The sequence below is a fragment of the Neodothiora populina genome (assembly GCF_041146345.1).
Source record: "Neodothiora populina strain CPC 39397 chromosome Unknown canker_contig_15, whole genome shotgun sequence".
Taxonomy (NCBI): Eukaryota; Fungi; Ascomycota; class Dothideomycetes; order Dothideales; family Dothioraceae; genus Neodothiora; species Neodothiora populina.
The window spans coordinates 1,207,973-1,229,697 of record NW_027191413.1 but is presented as its reverse complement, the minus strand read 5'-3'; the positions used below and the strand labels follow the sequence as shown (position 1 = coordinate 1,229,697).

At 48.8% G+C, this 21,725-nt stretch overlaps 3 protein-coding genes across 4 annotated transcripts; all 3 read left to right on the top strand.

Moving 5' to 3' along the window:
• Positions 1-1,161: 1,161 nt before the first annotated feature.
• Positions 1,162-2,845, top strand: AAFC00_002770 (uncharacterized protein; the record flags this gene model as incomplete). The annotated part of the gene is made up of 4 exons (XM_069342133.1): positions 1,162-1,436; positions 1,687-1,838; positions 2,025-2,574; positions 2,719-2,845. 4 exons carry the CDS (start codon positions 1,162-1,164, stop codon positions 2,843-2,845), a joined length of 1,104 nt encoding a protein of 367 aa, XP_069198643.1.
• Positions 2,846-9,371: 6,526 nt separating this feature from the next.
• AAFC00_002769 (uncharacterized protein) lies at positions 9,372-10,976 on the top strand (the record flags this gene model as incomplete). The annotated part of the gene is made up of 1 exon (XM_069342132.1): positions 9,372-10,976. One exon carries the CDS (start codon positions 9,372-9,374, stop codon positions 10,974-10,976), a length of 1,605 nt encoding a protein of 534 aa, XP_069198642.1.
• A 906-nt stretch (positions 10,977-11,882) lies between these two features.
• On the top strand, positions 11,883-12,875 carry AAFC00_002768 (uncharacterized protein; the record flags this gene model as incomplete). Of its 2 annotated transcripts, XM_069342131.1 has the most annotated exons (3): positions 11,883-12,204; positions 12,261-12,687; positions 12,800-12,875. In XM_069342131.1, the coding sequence occupies 3 exons, from the start codon at positions 11,883-11,885 to the stop codon at positions 12,873-12,875; spliced, it is 825 nt and encodes a 274-aa protein (XP_069198640.1). The 2 variants fall into 2 exon arrangements, with proteins under 2 accessions (XP_069198640.1, XP_069198641.1); XM_069348039.1 differs by lacking the exon at positions 12,800-12,875 and having other exon boundaries at positions 12,261-12,691.
• Between the last annotated feature and the right edge of the window lie 8,850 nt (positions 12,876-21,725).

Here is a 21,725-nt window from a genome sequence, read left to right as displayed (position 1 = left end):
ATGTTGCTCACACACTGAGTGATCTTGCGATGGCTCGAGGAGTGCAAGCCACATTATCCTCGTTGGCAGGTTCTCAAGGTGTTTGTTCCGAAGAGGCATGCTCGAGTGTTCCAGGAGTGAAGACATTCTTTTGTTTGGCATCAATGATCATGCCGTCTCGCGGCATAATGTCACATTGCTTGTCCATCAGCCACTCCCTCACTCGTCGGCCAAGCCCCCCAAATCCATCATGTCGTCATGCACATCGACGAGCGTACTTTCACACCACTCGGGGAACAAGTCGAATCCTTTGTAGATACCCACAATCTTGCCCTTGACCAGCGCAAGCGGCAAGGGACCAAACATCCTCGAATCTCGACTATGTCTCAAATTATCCCCGACGACCCAGCAATGGCCCTGGGGCACTCTGACCAGAACCCCCTCTCCTTGCTCCGGTGTATCCCTGAGCACAAAATCCCCCGGTAACCCGATGACTCTCTTGCTCGCATTCAGATCCGGGCGCAACGGATGACGAAAGGACACTATGTCCCCGACTTTGATATGGCGGCCGTGACGGTAGTACTTGGAAATGATGACCCGGTCGCCAGAAGCCGCGAGGGTGGGTACCATGCTGATGCCCCAAGTGCCGTGGATCGCGTAAAAGTAGTCCACGAATATGTGCGCTGTGAGAACGAAGGCGAGGCCATATTTTACAGACAGATAGAGTGTGTGCAGATACCAGTAGCGGCTCAAAAGGGGTGGACCTGGATTTGTGAGGACGTTCATCGCTCTCTTCACCGAGGAAGGAGACTTGTTGTTGTTGCTGCTAGAAGAATATCGCTTGAAGGGTTGTCTGAAGACATTGCGTAGGGTCGGCCAAGGCAAGCGAAACGGCATCTGTGTGAGTGTGATATGCCTTGGTATTCGTGTATTTCCAGTCAAGATGCGAATCGACCAACAATAGTCAATGTGGTATCATGAACTGGAAGAAATCATGCATGTACAGCAATTGTACAACATGGACGTTGTACAACGGCGACATTCCGCACGCCAAGACATGTCTCTCTCCAGATCACCAGTCGACTTTTATATACACCACCCACAATTTCTCTACATCAACGGGGATTGTCACGCATACAACACAATAGAACGGAGAAGACTGTACCACCTTCTCAACCAACAATGTCGCAACCAGAAGGCTCAGACTCAAGTCCCCAGACCCTGAACACAGCCCTCCTCGATCTCCTCTCGACATATCAAGACCTGAATCCAAATGTGGCCGACGAGATCCACGAAGAACCCAGTCCGCTGGAGTTCATGCAGTACGTGGCTCGCAATCGACCGCTCATCATTCGGGGTGGAGCAGAGTCTTTCAAAGCATACAGGGACTGGGGTGCTGCCTATCTGACTGATGTGGTCGGCGAGTGTGATGTCAATGTTTCTGTTACGCCGTTTGGGTAGGTCTTTCTTTTCCCTTTCTTTTCTGTCACTGCAATGCTCTCGGTTCTTAATTCTTCCTTTCTGATGTGTTTCTATTCTGAAAACGAGGTGGTCCTTCAGAAGGAATTCTTGACGCTTTTTTCTTGAGCAAGCAAGACTTTGCAGAGAACAATATACCATTCTTTCCCACTTCATCTTATTGTCTTTGCTCGTGTCCACAAAATCCCACGTATAGAATCAAATAGTAATACAAAGACGTCAAAAAAGAAATGCAGACTCGATATTGACCGAGCGAGACGGCTCCCTTTCCTTTGTCAAACCGTATGAGCAAACCGAAAAGTTTCGTGACTTGATTTCGTATATCCAGAATCAGTCCATGTCTCATGATGATCATGGTCCTGTCAAGTATGGGCAGACTCGTAAGTTGAAATTTCCGACTATTTTCTTCTTCTTTCCCGTTGGAGCATATCGTATATGTGCTATCGACATACTTTATTCAACTCGCCATTTTCGCCACAAGAAATCAAAGCAATCACAAGGCGCACGCGCGATATGAAAAGGATACAAAACAGAAAACGAATCTCACACGTCATCACCACATACAGAAAACGACAACCTCCGTAACGAATACGCCTCCCTCTTCACAGACGTCCCCGAAAAAGGTCCCCCCTTCGCACGCATCGCGCTGCAACGCGCCCCCGAAGCGATCAACTTCTGGCTCGGCAACGCGCGCTCGGTGACGTCTCTGCACCGCGACAACTACGAGAACATCTACGCGCAGGTCAGAGGGCGGAAGCATTTCGTGTTGCTACCTCCTGTGGCGTCGGTGGCTGTTAATGAACAGGCGCTGCCGAGTAGGACTTATGTGCTGACTGAGGAGGCGGCGAGGTTACGAGATGACACTGGTCTGGCAGAGATCAAGACTGGGGATCTAGAAGCGAGACTGGATGGCGAGGGAGAAGAGGGAGAGTTGGTCAGATGGGCGCTCTGGGACCCGGATGTCCCTGGTCAAAGTGGCACTCCCTACTCGGAACATGTGCGGCCAATGAAGGTGACGCTGAACGAGGGCGATTTACTCTATCTTCCTGCTTTGTGGTATCATAAGGTCAGCCAGAGCTGTGGTCAGGAAGGCTTCTGTTGTGCTGTCAACTACTGGTGAGTAGCATTTTTCCGGTTCACCTGATTACCATGTTTACGCTACACCTATTGTTACATTGATGCGCGACATGTGCAAAGGCAGATAGTGCTACCCATCCTCGGCAGCGCAGCGTGGTGCTAACGGCTGGTGTGCACATCAAGGTACGACATGGACTTCTCCGGCTCGTTCTGGGCCGTCAATGCTTTCGTCAAGGACATTGCGCAGCTCTCTCAGGGGCAGGAACAAGACCGGGAAAAAGCGGTGCTGATCAATCCGGCACTTCGATAGTCGCCGCTCACAACGACTAGTGATGGCGTGAGGCGCGTCTATGGACACATATCATGCGACCGTGTGGATCAGGAGAGCGAAAAGGTGCCAGACCCCTTTGAGGGACACAGCCAGTTGCCCAACCCTCTTCCCCACGTGTTCAGGACTTCGAGGAAAAGGGAACAGGTGCAACATTGATTGGTCAAGGATACGATCTGGTTTCTTCTTCTGCTCCATCTTGCAGCCTAGACCAAGTCCTTTCTCTTACCAGACAGAGAGCCCGGTATACCTCGCCAAGCGGCCCACATCACACCACGAAAAGGCCAAGCCCGGTCGTGAGATCCCAATCTACATCAGATCAGGTCAGGCTACGAGCATGGCATGTTCATCGGACCAAGGATCGACACCGGGCAGGGCGGGAACTATGCTTGCTCTGCTTGTCGAAGATCCAGAACATGGATTGATATCGATCCTTTCAAGCCGGAAGAGAATGGATACATTGAGTACGTCGGTATGCATGGTTATACTGGTAGCATGGCGAGGCCCCGGTGAGCTAGCGTCAGGTGATGGGTGCTGTTCAGCAGCAGCACTTGACTAGACGGGAAAATTCATCCTAGCTATGCCATTCGTCGCTATTGCGTCTATCTTCTTCTTGTTGCTATCATAATATCCTATTGTGAAACGCTCTAGTGTGCATCGAATCGAAGAATAACAGAAACATTCGAATAGGCGAGAGTTCACCATTCGCTCATGTGAAAAAGCAGTATTCCTGCGCAAACCTTAGATTGTCCTCAACGCGAATTGTGTACGTGGTGTAAGTCCCGCAATTGGCCATAGGAGCAAACCGTCCAAGACATGTAGATGCTCATTCTCCTCTTGTTTCTCTCTACAAATCAAACTCTACTCTTGTCATGATATGGAAACTGTGCAATAGACTCGCAATACAGTATGCACCACGCTGAAGACACTGAAGCCGAGAGCATTGAAACGTAGGTCCTGAAGAAAAAGTGCGTGTTGTCACCGACATGACATGTGCGCACTATGCGAACAATAATACCTGAAACATACAGTACACAAGCGAATGGCGCATATACAGGTATACTGCCTTTCTTACCAAAAGCGGCAAATCCATCATAGCATGTACAGCACAGTGCAGAGCACACCCCCCATCTTCCAACCCCCATCCTGCCCCGTCTGACTCTTCCATACTGTGCTGTACAAGCCGTGAAGTACTATTCCGAAAGCGTGGCGTCCACGCGAAAATGGAGAACCGAGAGAGGGAAGAAAAGTCTTTCGTTCTAGAAAGGAAAAAAAGTCAAGGATCCATAGTATACGTATAACACCACGGAAAGTCAGGGCACTCGAAGCGACGCAGCTCTGCTAAAGTAAAAGGTACAGTACTTTGTACGTCACACCTCGCTCGGCGATCCTTAGCTTAAGACAAGTTCGACTAGAGGTGACCTGTGGACGTAAGAGCCACTCTGTACCTGCGACACTGACATTGTCTATGCGCGCGTGTGCGTGAGTGAGCATCAGGAAAATTGTACAGTAAGTCTAGTGCCCCACCACATGTATGCGTGGAGGCTCGAAGAAAACAGAGGAAAACGGCAGCATCATACCAAGACGAAAAGACAACAAGGTTTCGCGACAGCAAGTCCGATCCACATTCGTTCGCAGTCCGAACACGAGACGCTGTCGGAGAATTGTTATAAAAGTCTGCCTTTCTACTATATACAGAGACGGCTACAAAGTCACAGCACAGCACAGCACAATTACCCAGGCGGGCGAGTCAGGGCGCAACTCTACAATGCACGGAGCAGGCCGTGCCTGGCTCGGAACGAGGAGAAAGAACGGAGAGGAAAGACGACAGACACGCATGGATTTGTCTTTTCTTGGCTTCTGTGCTTTTGCTAGGTACGGAGTATGATGATTTTTTTCCCTCTTGCTCTTGCTTTCCCCCGGGGGTTTGCCCGCACCGTATGTAACTCTGTTGGAAACTCTCTTTCGTGTGTGTTCATCGATCCGTCGGAGACGTTCGCTCTCGCTCGCTCGCTGTGTGTCGATGCGGTGCGTGCGTGACCGGCGCGTGACTTGTCTGTAAGCAATGTCACAGGGGGTTTGTCTTGCAACCTGGGTTTGGTGCTTATGTCGTGCGCGCGTCGGATGGGATGTGTTGTAGCAATGAATGCCTTGAGGTGGTGCTCTGGTCGAGTCGTTGGTCGGGACGGGCTTTCGATCAATGACTCGTTGTGTTGAGTCGCTGACTTGCCGTAGCTTGTGATCGCCAATTCGTCGGAGACCAAGCACTGTTGTATGTACTGAGTGTTGCTACATTGGATGTGGCACAATTGCATATGGTATGTTGTTGGTAGAGATACTGGTAGAGGTTGTGTGAATCTGGCAATTACTGCAACACATGCGATTAAGTTACCACGTGAAACATGACATGCACAATATATAGGATGTCAAGGATGCACCTGTCGTGGACAGTATTGGTCGTTTCTCAGATCGTCTACTAGTGACACCGCGCTGAAGTTTCATAAGATTATGATAACGTGTTCTCTTCAGGATAATTCAACCTAGGAGCATTTCTAGTACCACTGTTCCACTCGAAGCTGTACATGGCACGATCCGAGATGCTCTGGTTGTGGAAGGATTTATTATGTCAGTCAAACATAGCAGTTTCGCACTGCGACCTTCATGGATAGAAGAGGCCCTTCCAGACCTCAGCAGTCCAAGGATATTATTCCTCCGCAACACAGCGAGCGAGCGGAGGCTGCAAAAGACAGGCAGTACGCATGGCTGAGGGCCGCAGGGCAAGACCACGTCGGCGCACAACAATCCGCTCGATCCCTAACCAAATCAAGACGGATATGCGGATATAAGATATACCGGGGCCATGACCACAGCTCGCCACGCGACCTCCTCGAGCAGTTTGCACGCGCTCAAAGCTTCAATTCATAATCCTGTGATCCTGTACACAGCATTCCATACTGTACATACTGGGGAGGGCGGCGATTCGGAGGACTCCGTACACGACAAGAACACAGAGTACTCCGTACAGTCTTCTCCTTTTTCACGTCGATATCGTGACTGATTACCCCTGATACTGCATCCTTTCCGCTGTTATGACGCCGTGGCTGTTTCGTTCTATCGATCGAACATCTGAATAAATTGGATGGTGGTTATACAGAAGGAACAAGGGTGGATGCAATGCAGCAATCGAAGTGGAGAGAAAAGCTAGAGTCATGAGCAGTCTTCGCATCGAAGTCATCGATGGAGTAATCACCACACGACCGGAAGCGAAGTTTCACCAACCTTGGTGAAAACACGCCCGCATTACTTGCCCCATGGTTTCTACCGTTTGCGTGTGCTGTATCCGGAGAAGCAGATCGAGTCTTACATCTGCATATTCGGTCTTCCTTCGGGGGTCAACGAAACATGGGTTTACCCCGTCTGCGTTCTTGTAATTTGACCGCGAGAGGGCCGTTGTAGCGTTATGGGTCTTGGTTATGCGGGATAAACGTGCACAGTACGCTTCACCACTTATCCCCACCCTATGATGGCACTGTAGAGGAGTAAGACCGGGAAAGGTGGGTGAAATGATGGAGGAAGTGACATGGAGATGGGGTTTCGTCCGGGCGAAACTTCAAATTTGCATGTCTTGCGGGTTTTGTATGGAATCGACCACGGACTCACATGTCATCCCCACAGACACCGCTGGCAATCGAATCTCCCAAGATCGGCTATTGGTGCTCTGGTTTCATCTTCTCTGTGTTAGATGATGCTGACCGCATAATTCATTCCAGTCTGTGTTGTGAAGGAACAGAATTGGCTAAGCCGGACCAGAATGCATCTCCAAGGTAGTAGTGAATGAGTCTAGATCTAGCAACAGGTCTCATATGATCCATATGCAAAGTATCGCAGCTGAAGCTATTCAGTCGTAATGCTGTACGATGTTCGTGACCGACAATAATATGATCGCAAACAATAATGCTTTGTAACTTGTAAAATCTCAGAGGATCCACAAACAGCCAATCTTGCGATTGTACTGTTGTACTACTGTATACTGCTAGATCGGCAGAGACCATGATGCTTTGCTTTGGTTCATTCTAATTTCAGCATAACGTTTCTGTGTTACTGGGGCAATGTGATGTTCTGATACTGTCGAACGCGACAGCTCTTCATGGAACCAGTCATTTTGATCGGACTTGGGAGTTCTTGTGGAAGAGAGTCCATGTGGCTGTACACGAGGTTAGTTGCCGCACTGCACTGTACTGTACAGTACGGCAAGGCGATTACCTGATCTCCGACCTTCGCAAAACCCAGGGTTGCACTATAAATCAACATGCAAGGATGAGCGGACAAGTCGTGGCCTGACACACCATGATTATGATCATGCGAGTCATTTGTAGATCGAAAGCACGGTAGACTGGATGCGGCGAATGGTTACTCCGAATCTACGGTCTAACGTATTGTATGCCATACTGTCGTGCCTGCTATGCATTATTATACAAATATCTTCTCGAAGAAGCCAAGGTAAAGGTAAAAATTTGCGATGGCGGTTATACCCGAGCGTTATGACAGGCGAATACAAATTTTGGCCCACAAGAGCGTCATGCCACGGTATATGGATGATCAGGTAAGGTATCTAGGCGAGGATAGACCCACCTTTTCTTGCGCGGCTTTTGCGGGCTGGCGGAGTACTGGCAAACTTGATACAGGTACGACTTTGCTAGGTCTGGGGATTGTGCGGGTTCAGCCCTTGAAACCCTATAGACGAACAGAAAGGAGGTTTTCGGCCTCCCTGCCGAGTGGAAAGAAATTTTCACACGACTAGGGCACACGTGCCGGGATCCAGGCGAGATGGCTTTGTATCTGTCAAACGTCAGATGTTGGCACCTGACCATGCCATGCTCCTCTTAGGTTTAGCCGGAACGTAGCGATATCTTTCGAAGCGTTGTTCAGGCCTTGTCGAAGCTCATCCCATGCTATCATAACAAACACATTATGTCGACTGCACTAAAATAGGGGGCAACATGGGGCGAGTACAGAGCGGCCAAGAACGGCAGTACGGATGGAGACCGCCCCAGTAAATCCGTATCAGTGCTTTTCGTACTTGTTCTCTCCAAAGAATTGCCGTGACCAACTCTCCAGAATGAGGGTTGGGATGGAGAACCGAAGTGCGAGCGATGCAACCTCAACAATTCGGTCCTTTCCCGGTATGTCGGCGATTCACCTCCACAATCGACATGCATCTCCACGATGCGAGAGGATTTCGATGGCGAAGGTACTGCAGCAAGGCTTCCTGTGTCCTGTATATCAGATAGAAGAGCTGTCGTTGTAGTAAAGTTATATGCTTCTCTATACCAAAATACCTCGACAATAGCCTGAATGCTGCTGGACAATAACCAGAATATCCGTATAGCAGTAAAGTAGTTGCCGCAGCCTCAAGCCGCCAGGGCTGCTGTGGGAAGATCTCTGACATGCTTCGGCCCGAATACTTATACCAGATCCGGTCTAGCTGCGTAGACTTAGATCCGCTTAGCGCGCGAGCTACCAGCTAAGCAGTCTGCAACTCGCTATGCTTGCCTACGGCCAACCTTACGCTAGTTTTTACGTCGTCTCATGTCGGCCGCATCATTAATTTTACCATTGAACGACGTCTATTGAACAGTGCGAGCGTCTTGAGAAGTTACGCGCAATACGCTCACTGGGCTGGGCGGATCTAGAGGCATGCATCGAAGCATCACAACATGAATTATACTGCAACAGTCAAGAAGAGAGAACTCTTCAAGTCATCTTTCAATTCTTTGAGGTTGTCTTGAACCCCGGTAATTACCTAGGCTTGGAAAAATGTCTCCTGATGAAGCTGATGGCATGACCGAAAGGCTCTGATGTAACCCATGATAGAAAATATGCTGTTCCAACGTCTTTCGGGCGACCCGTCCCGACTTACAATCCCGATGATGCTGCCGGTCTGTCGGTCCACTATTGGAAATTCGGGAGTCTGATGTTAGGCCTGCCGATGTTACTCGATGAGGAGACGAGCCAATGTTGGCCCGTCTCGTGCTCGGACAGCGAGAGCATACCAGACCGTTCCAAACCTTGCGCTTTTACAGCTTTTTTTTCGGCTAGCATGCCGACGTTAGAGACTAAGTGGCGTGGGACCCATACAGTATGTGCTCAGCATCGAAGAATATCTCCAGGAACGTCGGTTTGGGTCATCAGACCTCCGGGTGCTTCGTGCATCAGCAGCCTCGCCCCAGCATCACTCGTCCTGGGCCCACATCACCCACAGCGTGCCACATCTCTCCCACGCGGATCACCCAGTTCCAGGAGCTCCATACCCGGAGGCCCCAAAGGACAACCCCGTTTGTGCCGCATTGCCCTGTCCCACACAGAAGTCAACTTTTGTTAAATAGGCCTGCCCCATCTCCTTCTGTTACCTCCCCATCATCTTTTGATACATCATCATCAACAACAACAACAACAACAACAATACATCTTTACTACACATCGTTCACACTCAACAGTAAACGGCAATATGCCTTTCTGGAATAAAAGAACTGAGCATGATGCTCAAAATGCCACTACGGTGGAAAGGGCTCCTGCCCCAGTAAGAAAAAGTGCTCCCTTCATCGCCTGGCTGCTGGGATTCGTTGCCTCCATCGGTGGTTTCATGTTCGGATATCAGTCTGGTCAGATCTCTGGTTACTTCCAAATGAGCGACTACTGTGCTCGCTTCGGTGTTACTGCCGCTGATGGCACTTGCTCATTCCCTCCTCTTCGCCAAGGTACCATCACTGCCAACCTTTGCGCCGGTGCCCTCGTGGGCGCTATCATCGCCGGAAAGATGGCTGATCTGATCGGTCGCCGCATGTCCGTATCTGTATCCGCCTTCTTCTGCATGATCGGCACCATCATTGAGATCTCTTCCTCGCAACACTGGGCCCAGTACGCGGTCGGTCGTGGTATTGGTGGTATTGGTATCGGTGCCCTCTCCGTCTGTGTGCCTATGTACCAGTCTGAGTCTGCACCAATGGCCATCCGTGGTGTCCTCGTCGCCTCCTACCAACTCTTCATCACCCTTGGTATTTGGACTGGTGCCATGGTCGACTATGGTACTCACGACGCCTACACCAACAGTGCGCAATGGAGAATCCCCAGTGGTCTTTCCTTCATCTGGGCTGTCATCCTCGGTTGTGGTATGCTTTTCCTTCCGGAGTCTCCTCGTTACGCATACCGCAAGGGTCGTGAGGACGAAGCTCGCGCTGTCATTGCACGCTTGGCTGGCATCAGCCCTGACGACGACGAGGTCAACCACCAAATCAACGACATTCGCGTCAAGCTTGAGGAGGAATCCGCCGCTGTCGATACTAGCATCTTCGAGATCTTCACTGGCCCCCGTATGTTCTACCGTACTATGCTCGGTATAACTCTCCAAGCTGGTCAGCAACTCACCGGTGCCAACTTCTTCTTCTACTACGGAACTACTGTCTTCGCCGCCACTGGTCTCAAGGACTCTTACGTCACTCAGATCATTCTGGACTCCGTCAACGTCTTCTGCACGTTCGGTGGTCTCTGGGTCAGTGCCAAGGTTGGCCGCAGAAAGGCTCTCATGTACGGTGCCGCCTGGTCCTTCATGTGTTTCATGATCTACTCTTTCGTCGGTCACTTCATCGACCCTAAGACCAGCAACACCTCCGGAAACGTCCTCATCGTATTCTCCTGCTTCTTCATTGTTGCCTTCGCCACTACCTGGGGTCCTCTCGTCTGGACCATTGTTGCTGAGCTTTACCCTGCCAAGTACCGTGCTCCTTGCATGGCCCTTGCCACTGCTTCCAACTGGGGCTGGAACTTCCTCATCTCCCTCTTCACTCAGCTCATCGTTGGCGACATCGACTACCTCTACGGTCTTGTCTTCGGTGGATGTTGTTTCGCCCTCTTCTGGATCGTCTACTTCTTCGTCATCGAGTCCAAGGACCGCTCTCTTGAGGAGATTGACACCATGTACATCCTCCACGTCAACCCCATCACCTCCTCCAAGTGGGACGGTAGCAAGGTTCCCGAGGATGCCATGGCCACCGGCATGTTCCACGGTGGCGAGAGCAAGCCTGTCTCCCGCGTTCCTTCCAAGGAGCAGGTATAGAGCACGCAGCATATTAGACGGCCATGTTGATATTTCACGCCCCTTATTGATTTTTGTATAAAATGCATGGAGCATGGCGAATGACCATTAATGTTGCTTGCAATGACAACGACAAATATTGGGATTGATTAGGTAATTGTTTTGGGATTGGTTGGTTGTGGTTTATAACGATATCCCCTTACGAGGGGAATTGTACATACATAATAATTTGGACACAAAGATGTCTCTTTTCACACATTCTTCTCTATCTCCATTGTCTGTGCCAAGTACCTGCTTTCTCGCTCTTTCAATCTACCGTCGAACAATTCAATTGATTATCGAGATGCTCAAGCAGGCCAAATTGCTTTCGACGATCATATCCAGCCACACCACTCGACCATATATCTTGCTGGGATTCGTCAATTACTTCAGATGAAGCTAAGGTATAACTCAGACGCATCTTTGGCTGTATACCAACCAAGTGTGGACACTCGTTGCAGGCCTCTTTGAAGAGAGGCATCTTAGGTCTGTACTTGTATCCTGCTCTGATCAAGGTACTAGACGGAGTTGCTAAGAGCCGATCTCCGAGTTGACTTGGTCTCTTCAAAAATATACAAAGAGCTGAGGTGACCCCACGATCGGAATCTCCACCTTATCTCCGCAAGTCAGATCTAAACGTCATCTCCAAAGCACAATTAGCTGACGGCATCACTCTTTTGTGGTTAGCCTACAATTCAGGTTGATATGTGTAGGAATGTAAGGTACAGTAGGTCTTTATGAGTTGGGAGTGTTAGTTATGATCGTCTTCAACTTCCTTCAGCTCCTTTCCACAACAGAAGTGTACATTCAACTTCACAATCCCTCAGTCTTACTTAATCTACCACATACCCGCACTCTGTTCCCAAACTTGTACAATCACAGGTCATGATGGGTATCTCATACAGCACAGCACGCCTGATAGCTCCAGCCTCTTTCCTCTATGACTTTGCAGCGCAGCAATATGGCCTCAACAGTACACCCTCTATGAAAGATGTCAATGATGCCAACGTCTCTTTCTGGTCTCCCCAGCCATACTTTATTGGCGGCTTTTTCTTTCCACAACAGTTCTTCCAGGTTGCATGGCTCTACAAGCTATGGACTATCAGTGGCAAGGTCAAGAGTGGGAAAGCTACAGCTCAAGAAAAGAAAGATGTCGATGAAATGGTGCAATTTGTACCTTACTATGTTCTAGGCAACATATGCATCGGAAGTCAGTCTAGCAATCCCATCTTCGTGTGTGAGAGAAAGAGACTAATCAAGTATCAGCCTGGATGTTCTTCTGGAATGCGTCAATGCTCGAAGCCTCTAACGTATTCGTCTGGATCAATTCTCTGAGTCAGCTATACTTCACCTTCTTCAAGCAGCCTCCCATGAACACAAACTCCTGGCCATCCATCCTTACCCACATCAGTGCTAAGACCTTTGCCGGAATTGGTGTTCTGGATTTCGTCCACAACACTTCTGTTGCATATTTCAAGGACGAGCTCCCCAGCACCGCCATTAAGGTCATCACTGGCTTGGGCTTTGCTGGACTTGCTGCTGGATCCGACTGGATCCTCGGTGGTTGCTTGGTTTATGATTTGATCGCTCTCAGCGTTGGCCAGAAGACCATTGGAAACGACAGCTGGAGCAAGATGCTGGGTGGCTTCGCAGTGGGTACTGCAGCCATCGTTGGATTGAGAAACTACTTGAAGTAGGTAAAGGTACCATACCCATCGTCCAAGAGCCTTGGCACGGCAACGCTTCCTTCTTGATGCGCATATACTGCTATTTTTTGTACATCTCACTGACAATGCTGTTATCAGGCCACCTTATATCAAGGTGTCGGCACAAGAATATGAAAGAGTTGCGGCCCAAGAAGAGGTTGATGAGCAAGTCTAGACTTACTTATGGCCGTGATTTTGGGTCAAACTTCAACATTCATGATATGTTCGATATGTGTTCAGAAAGAGCATGTGCATGATTGTGTATGTTATTAGGTCTCTGATTCTCAAAGCCTTACTGGCTCGATATGCCACAATGTTACGTACTGATATATGAAAGTATGTGTATTCGTGCATCATAGCCACATGGCAAATCTGAAAACAAAAGTAGAGTAATCGTCGGTGTGTTAGATAGGACAACCCTGCGATTGACGAGTAGCGGTCCGGCTTTTGATGAAGTCTACGTGAGCTGCTGTTCAGTCAAAATATCTTACTTACGTAACAATCCCGACATACCTACACCCCTTTCAAGATATACCATTTATATGATGGTTGGCACACTGTCTTGGTGCCATGCTATCTTCCGAGCCAATTGAACACACACAATTTCAATTGAGCGAGCTCATAGACGCCTATACAGCCAACCAAGGACAAGTGCAGATTCAACATGAAGACAACATTTCCTGTCACAGCATCGCTATAGACACGGTTTGGAACAACATGATCATATTTGCAACATTGCATCTTCCTTGACAAGTCAGTCTCCTGGACTCCGAGCTCGACAAACCTCACCCAATAAACATGATGAAATAGCTAGTATGCTAAGCTGAACCGTGATGCTTCTCGCGTGGCAGTTAGAGTACGAGCTCATAGACAGGGTCACCGTAAGATGACTGTCTCAGTACCGGTGCTTGCGATATATGCTTCGATCAGGCCAACAAGAGTCTTACAAGTCAGTATTCAGAAATCCACGATACATACGTTCTCTGCAATACTTGGCTTCAATATCACTAATTAGTCCTGTGCTGTGGAAACCTAGGTCCCAAGGTACACAAAGCCGATATCTTCTGGTACTCTGTTTGTGTCAGTCCGTCGATCTATTGTGAGGCATTCCCTACCGCAGCATCAGAATTCACTTCACTTTGCTGTAGCTCACTTCGCACTGTATTCGCAATCGACGATGACCAGCACGAGATATACATAGTTACAATCGCCGGTTCTAAATGACAACGGACGTTGTATATATCAATGGCGCTCCGCAGCGAGTGCACGCACCGATCACGCACTGAGGACTTTAACATACCATATGATATGTGCTATCATATGAGGCCCTCCTAGTGATCGTAGGAAGAGGAAGCGTGATACAGAAGAAATGGGAAAGCAACACTGTGAACGAACTTTACAATCCCAATATCTTGCGTACGAGCGACCATAAGTAATACCTGTTCCAGACTTCGCCTTGTGTTCACTAAACACGTCTACACGTTGGACTGGGAGCATCACGCTATATGTACAGTGCAATAGGATATGATCAAATCGTACACCATTAAGTCTTGGGGATTTCGGGAACAGACACGATTGGATAACCTGGCAGCATTCGACCATCGCAGAGAGGATTACTTAGTGATTGCAAAGAGACACAAGCAGAGAATTAGATACTCATCGACCTACATAGAGAACCGTTCCTGCTTACTTACAAGATGATATATCATGTATCTGATCGATGAACATCAGACGCTTGTTCATCGCTAGACTGTACCATAGCATGATTTATGTCTACCTATAATCTGTACATGATTTGTCTTTATGGGCGGCAGAAGATGGGCACGAATATAATAGAGAATGGAAGGCATCAACGGAAATGTGTATAAGAAGTGATCAGATCTCGTAGACCAGTGGTACGGCCTATACAATCATGGTGCTCCTCGGAACACGCAGGTTTGATAGCACTCTAGCACACAGATAGATCTGGTACATATCAAAGCAGATATAAGGTGAAATGTGACGCGAGGTGCTGATGTTCAATTACAACCTACTGACTTCGGTCGATGGATCTTGCTGATCTTTCGCTGGAGATGAAAGTCCTAATATCATGAAGTCATATATCATGAACTATAGGTCTGCAGCAATTGTACTGATGCATACCCTGCCTCCAGATATCCGACTTACAACTGTCCTTAAGCTTATGCTAAGTATTGTGAATGTGAACTGAGTGCTCCTTGTTGCAGTGAGATGTTTAAATCTGACACAAAATACTGCTCACATCAGCAGAATAATGGAGCAATTAGTGTATAGTATGCTGTGTAACATCAAGGGCCATCGAAACCGCAAGGTGGTACAAGCAAGATTGTTGCACAAGGACCTTCAGACAACGACCAAATGTGATTTTTATCGTCAAGATCTGATGGAAGGCGCGGTAGATCTCATTGAGAGCAGGTTATGAATGTTGCCTCTTGATGCTGACTATTGCATCGCCTATTGCATTGGCATAACACCAGGTCAGCCGGCAGTACGTCAACACACATGTGTTGCAGACATGCCATCGACGAGAATTAGCTCTATGACCGGGATACTTCTAGGTAGGCTGACATTGATCTCGAGAGCCATCGTTGTGATTGATCAATTGAGTCCGGCAAAGGCTGAATTTCATGGCTATCATAACGAACATGCTCTAAATCTATCGTAACTACGAGCAGCAATGAGACAGTGTCCAATTGAAACGCTAGGAGACTTGCTCCGTAGCTCATCCTTTACAGATAGGGCTAACATGGTATAATGCTCTGTGATGCTCATGTCAAGCCTGGAATAGTGAAGTCAGTGTGGCTTGTGCCCTGCTCTGACTCAGTAGATGCAGAGCGGTGAGAGAATCATCAAAGTATAAGCATTAGACCACCTATAGTCGTATATCACAAGAGATCTTGGATGCATCTAGACTGCTCACTAAACACATCTCTGCATCTTTGGCTAGCAATTAGCGGTACCAGCATTACGGTCTGGATGTCTTGACATATGAAGGAAAAAGCAGACTTGTGCTCGTCATCAGTTCGGAGCTCTCGCCTGGTTGCCATCATGAACGAACGAACGACTCGGCATGAAAGCGTTGGTGGTCCTTACAGTAGTGTACCATGTAAAGAGCCAGAATCGCGTGCGTGCTCATTGCATGTGCTGATTCAGCATGTCCATGAATATTGCCCGATGGGTATGGCTTTGTATGATAGGTGGCATACGATCGAATATGGATACACAACTGACCTTTAGCCTAGGAGCAGGTCGATTTGCATTATTGAAATGCCATGTGAGATGATAGGTATACATTACTATTTGAGCCCCGTGACGGGGTCACTCGACCTGGGCATGACCCTGTCCACACAGAGGGCGTCGTGAGCTTATGCAATCCGTGCCGTTGGAACAGGTTCTCCCAGGTCTGGAACGGTGACGGCAAGGGCAACACAAGTTCCAGACATTTTACTGATAACAGCCCAAAGATAGTACCCGCTTTGGGACGTGGTGCCGGAAATGGTCGACCTTGGCTGGTGTGTATGTGGCTCACCGAAGCAGAATTAAGAAATGTTGGATCGACCTTGATCAGCTTTTTCGCCTGGTTTGAGGTGACGATATCAAATTCAACGATATCAATTTCCAGTTGGATGCAAAGCATTACATGTTAAAGCACAGCAATAGTTTCACCGAAGGTGATACTGCAAGGCTTCAACGTTTACAGGATCAGATATCGTCTCGAGAAGTGCGACAAGCGTGATCGGTCATGTACGAGTCAGTCAGGACAAGAGTCCGCCAGACACCACTTTCTCTGGTCACCTACGTCAGGACAGACATTGCTATGTCTACTAGTCGCTCAGTGGAGCAATGGGGAGCCGTTATCGACTTTGCTCACCACGAGGGTCTTAGGTCTTGTTGCTGTGGTTTGAGAATACGCTTCACGGGACATTTACAGGAGTACGCAATGTGGAATGGGGTTTCCTCATTTGCCTAGTATAACACAAATACTGTATGCCATTTCGATACTTTCGCATGGGTGTTGACACGTCGCTCTGTCTGCTTGAAATAACCATGGTGCCATGTTCATGGAAGCGAACGTTCGTGTCATCGAATAAAAGACTACAGACAATCGAAAGTGGTTAGTTCGAATGCAAGACTGTTATGGCTTATAGACTTAACCTATGGCGACCCACTATCATATCAGAGATATGGCGTACTCTTGTCCAACTGCATCTGCGCAACTCACATCTTGGGTCAACGTGGAGCTTAGATCTTCTTACCCAAGATTGATCAGAAACAAGAAAGGCAAGAGTTGGGAGCTCCAGCAGCATGGCGATTCGGCATCTTTCAAGTGGAGATAAAAACGATTCTAGCCATTGTTTCTCTTGCCCGTCTGTCCCAACCGCAATGGCTCGTTTGTGTAAACGGACATAGCATCATTGATGCGTTCCGCGAATTGAACGAATCTGGGAAACGCATATGTAACTGCCAAGCTACCAAATGATATTCCTCTGTAGGGCCTGAAGCTAGAATCCTGTCCTTGTCGGGTACTACCCAGAAGTGTAGGGCATTCAAGTGTTATACAGGGATATGAGATGTAGGCGACTTCCGATGGCGATGAGAATTAATCGGTGGCTGACTCAATGTAATGTAAGCACGATTGGCCACATTATACAATGTTGTCACCCGTCATCGATATGTGACCGGGGCTACACTGTAGTCCATGAATTGATCAATGGCACAGTTGTCCAGGGCATATAAAAAGCCAAGAACGGCCAATCATGACCAACTATGGCCTATCCAACTTGCTGAGAAATGGCTCATGTTGGCTGCAGGAAACACCCACCAATCTGGCATCCTTTGATGGCAATGTTTCCCACGCCAACCATTAGAAGCATTGTGCATGCTTGTGAATCGATTGAGCTTGCTTCGAGACTGACTCGAATCGGCTGCGGTCCAAGAAGTTCTAAAACTGGTGCTACGTAGTATCGAACATTGAGATGATGTTATATGTGGGTCCCTAGATTACGGGCTTGCTTATACCTCGGAGGATCGAGGGCTATATGAGAGTTAACAGTCAGCCCAAAAACAAAAGAGCAAGATAGCGAGTTAAACAGATCTGCGGCACTTCCAATGAAGTGAAGTGTTGGAGTAATCCTTGGATATTATATTGAAACTTGTCGCTTGTCTTAGCATGCTGTAGGATGAAAGACGCGCCAATGCCGAACGCCCTACTTGATCGACTAGATATGGTACATTCAATGCGTACATGTTCAAACGGAATAACACAGATCTCCCCACAGATTATTGAACAAGGCACGGGTCGTGGGATAAACGGCTGGCAGGGTCAGCCCGGTCATACACCTTAGCACTAAGCATACCCTGGCTCAGTAACTGATGGACTTTCGAAACGAGATAAAAGTCGAAAGATCATGGCCGGCCATGAATTAACAAGGGTTTTGGCCGTCGCTGATCGTCAATTGGCTATGCATTCTCTTCAATCTGAGAGCGCATTTGCAGCGCTCCACTGATTTGTGCCGAACACGGCTCATATCTTTCCGTGCCTCTGGACTGTTCCAACACACAACACAACAGCATCCGGCGCTGCGCCAAGCTGATATCTCGTTGTAACGCTCGCTGCATCTGCTGCGAACTTCACTTTTCAAGTAGGTCTACCCGGTTCAGGTGCGTGATGAAATGAAAGCATGTTTGCCGAGTATCTGAAGGTATCCGAGTCCGCAATTGTTGAATATTGGATTGTCGTTGTGAGTAACAAATTGAGCGTGAACGCAGTATCGGGAGACACCAAAGCATAAGAGTGGAGTCCACCATAAGCCCGACGCAAGCAGGTTTGCGCCAATACACAGACACGAGACTCATGCTCAAGACATGGGCCGCCGAAGCTAGCTTCACGTCTGGTATTAGGTCTGGTACGTCCTACAAAGGACACTGGGGACATACGCGGACGCTCTCTTTGACGATTTAGACGAATGTACTCCGTATTGCGTTTCTTCACCCAGAGTAAGAATACATATATTCGAAACAGACGAGTGGACGATTATCATGTGTGGTGCATGGTCCCGCGATATAGTTCGTCGCACGCATAATGGACGATATTATGTGTGCTCTGACCGGCACAGCTCCCACAGCATCCGTAAGCTCATTGAAGATCTAAAGCATAGGTAGTGAAAAGAAGAGACGAGTGACCTTGAGTTCCACAAATTCGCCAGCCACAACGTGACTTCCCATCCTCTAACATACCTATCCGAATGCTCGATTAGCGAGAGTCATCAGACTCATCCTGTCGTGTCCCTGAGATGTGCGTCACGTCAACAAACCCTAGTAAAACATGCTGCACGAAGGTAGGATTCGTGATTTACCTATCTTGATGCGATCGCACAGCACTATCAGGCTATTCTCCTTTAAGAGATGAGCAGTAGCGTGTGGCTTATATGCGACTCTTTGTATATATGCATTGTAGCTCTCGGCAGCTGAGTAGACTTCGAGGCGCCTCTTGCCTGCTTGCGCGCGTGGTACTTGTACATGTGGGTACAGAAATAAGCTACATAAGGGTGTATTCAGAATAAGCACTACGCTACCCTACGAGTACGTTCGCTGTGATTTAGCCATCAGGAACAGAGGATCCCTCTCTACCACAAAGGTTCTCAACCCTGCAACGGGGTTTCTTGGCCGTGTAGGCGAAGCTCGAGGCTCGAGGCTCGAATATCCAGGCCTCGTAAACTAGCAATCGACAGGTATGCCCGAAGAGATCGAGACCTCTACATCTTCTAAGTCTAGTGATTGTGCAGACGCACTTGACTAATCCTTTGCCTTGAGGTAAATTTCCTGCAAGCCATTGGAAGCGCAAGTACTGTATGGAGCTCACATTGATTCCGGACCGCCTCCGCGATCTGGGTGGTGTCGGTCTGTTGTGTGTGTTCATCTATCATGAACAGATGAACCCATTATCATGACATCGTGCTAGATCAGCAACGGATAACGAGTTCTCTACCCTTGCATGACATGCAGACCTGCAAACAAGGCTGGGCGCTGCGGAAGCAGACTAGGTACCTTAGGTACGTTCGCGTAATAGGGGAACGGCAGGCGCCGAAACGAGATTGGTTAGAGAAGTCGCACCCACAATTTGACCCCATGAATCATATTGTACGTCCTCGTGATCGAAGGCAAACGGCCGACGGCCCCAGATTTGACTACACGGGGCTTAGCGCTGCTGTATGACACTAGTGCCGACCGCATGGCGAACTGAGCGTTGATCGTCCCTGGTCTGTTGCGCCATTTCACTATTCCTACGAATGCTATTCGCCCGTCCATGGTCTTTTCGTCCGCGCATTGTGCGAGCACCTAATGTATTGTACAGTAGAGGTCAGATTGAAGGTAAATCCAGCACTGAGAACAAGCGGCTTCGAGGCCAATCTTCAGCGGTCTCTCCCACGGACCGAACTTGTGCACAAAAAAGACTAATGCAGACGAGGCAAGGCTTGGCGAAGTGACGTTGCGGTTAACACGGCCCAAATGTGGCTGTCGAATCAAGTCACCTGCAATGTGCAGCTCCTTCAGCAGTGAGTGGATACACTACTTAATTTTGTGGAAGCGGCTTGCTAATCAGCAATGCGTTGGCAGATGTGGGTTGCAGGCTTGAAATTGCGCCGAGACTTCACTCTGTGAGGGTTCGGTGATCTCGGTGCTTATGCCCGACTCACACCCTGAGACATTGAGTGTCAGCTGTGACGACTGGGCATACGCAGCAAATAAGACGATACTGGTGGACGAACTCTGGTCCTCCCCGGCAGTGATCAAACTAAGGAGACCCTGGAAGGCAAGGTACCTTGACTATAACAGTCACTCAGATTTTCCTTTCCAAATACCGAGCGGGTGCGCACTACAAGGTTCATACCGACGGACTCTCCGAATGCTGTCCACAAGTACTGTATGACCACAAATGCAGATTTTAACCGTACTTGTATCCACAGCTGTATGATGGCTTAGATTACCTTAATCTGTGATCTATAGGTGCTGTAGGTTTTTCCACCTGCAGGAGTACCGCCATGATCCCGTCGGCCGTACCTATCGTGGTTCGCCGTTGGCACTTGACATGCAAAATACAGTACCTGCACACGTTCTGCCAGTATTACCTCCGTAGACTTTGGACTAAGTGCTCCTGGTTCGGGAGCTTCCAAAAAAACCAGCAGGTCGAGTGGTGACACAGAACATCTACGCTAGTCCGGCCGCTATGGTATCATGATACGACAAGGCGGTCAGCTGCTTCTCGCCATAGTCTATATCCCTGAAGTGCGACTGATGGCGCGACACTGCGAGGCCCTTCCTAAAGTGTTTCTCGTACACCTGTCTCTCCTGGATTGGCCTCATATCCGAGCGTAGGTACCTCTACTGTGGTCGCCGGTAACAGAATCAATTACATCTGCTCCGCGGAAGAAAGGAAAAAAGGCAGCCAAGCCGTGGGAAACCTTCAACGAGCACATTGAATGGATTGTGGGGCATGCTGCGGCACACTAACCCAGGTAGAGTTAGAGCGGGTGGGAGAAAATGCGGATCCCTGCTCACAAGGATTACGATTTGCAAGAATGCGTAGCGGCATGGAGTAAAAGCGCAATGTTAGTCGGGTGTCTCGGTGAGCACAGACGAGCGAGCTTAAGGACAGGACACCTGCACGCACATCATGATGCATACCTGCTACCTGTACCTACGGGAGCGGATTGTTCTGTACGTACTGCAACCTGTGAAGTGTGAAGTGTATCCTTGGACCTCGCATAGCGGAAGCACCCCTGTTTTGCTTGTACCTCTCTCACTCTCGCCTCGTCAGCATATCCATCCCAATCGCGTAGGACCCTCGTGGCAAGCTACGCCCAGCCGAGACATTATTGAGTCTTCGAGGCGTTGTTGCGAGGCAGCCGCGAAGCATATGTGCATGCACTGATGCACTGATGCTGCCGGTGCTGGCTGTGCTGGACATCACTCTCGCTCTAAGCTGACCTTCTCCACGTCCGTCCCC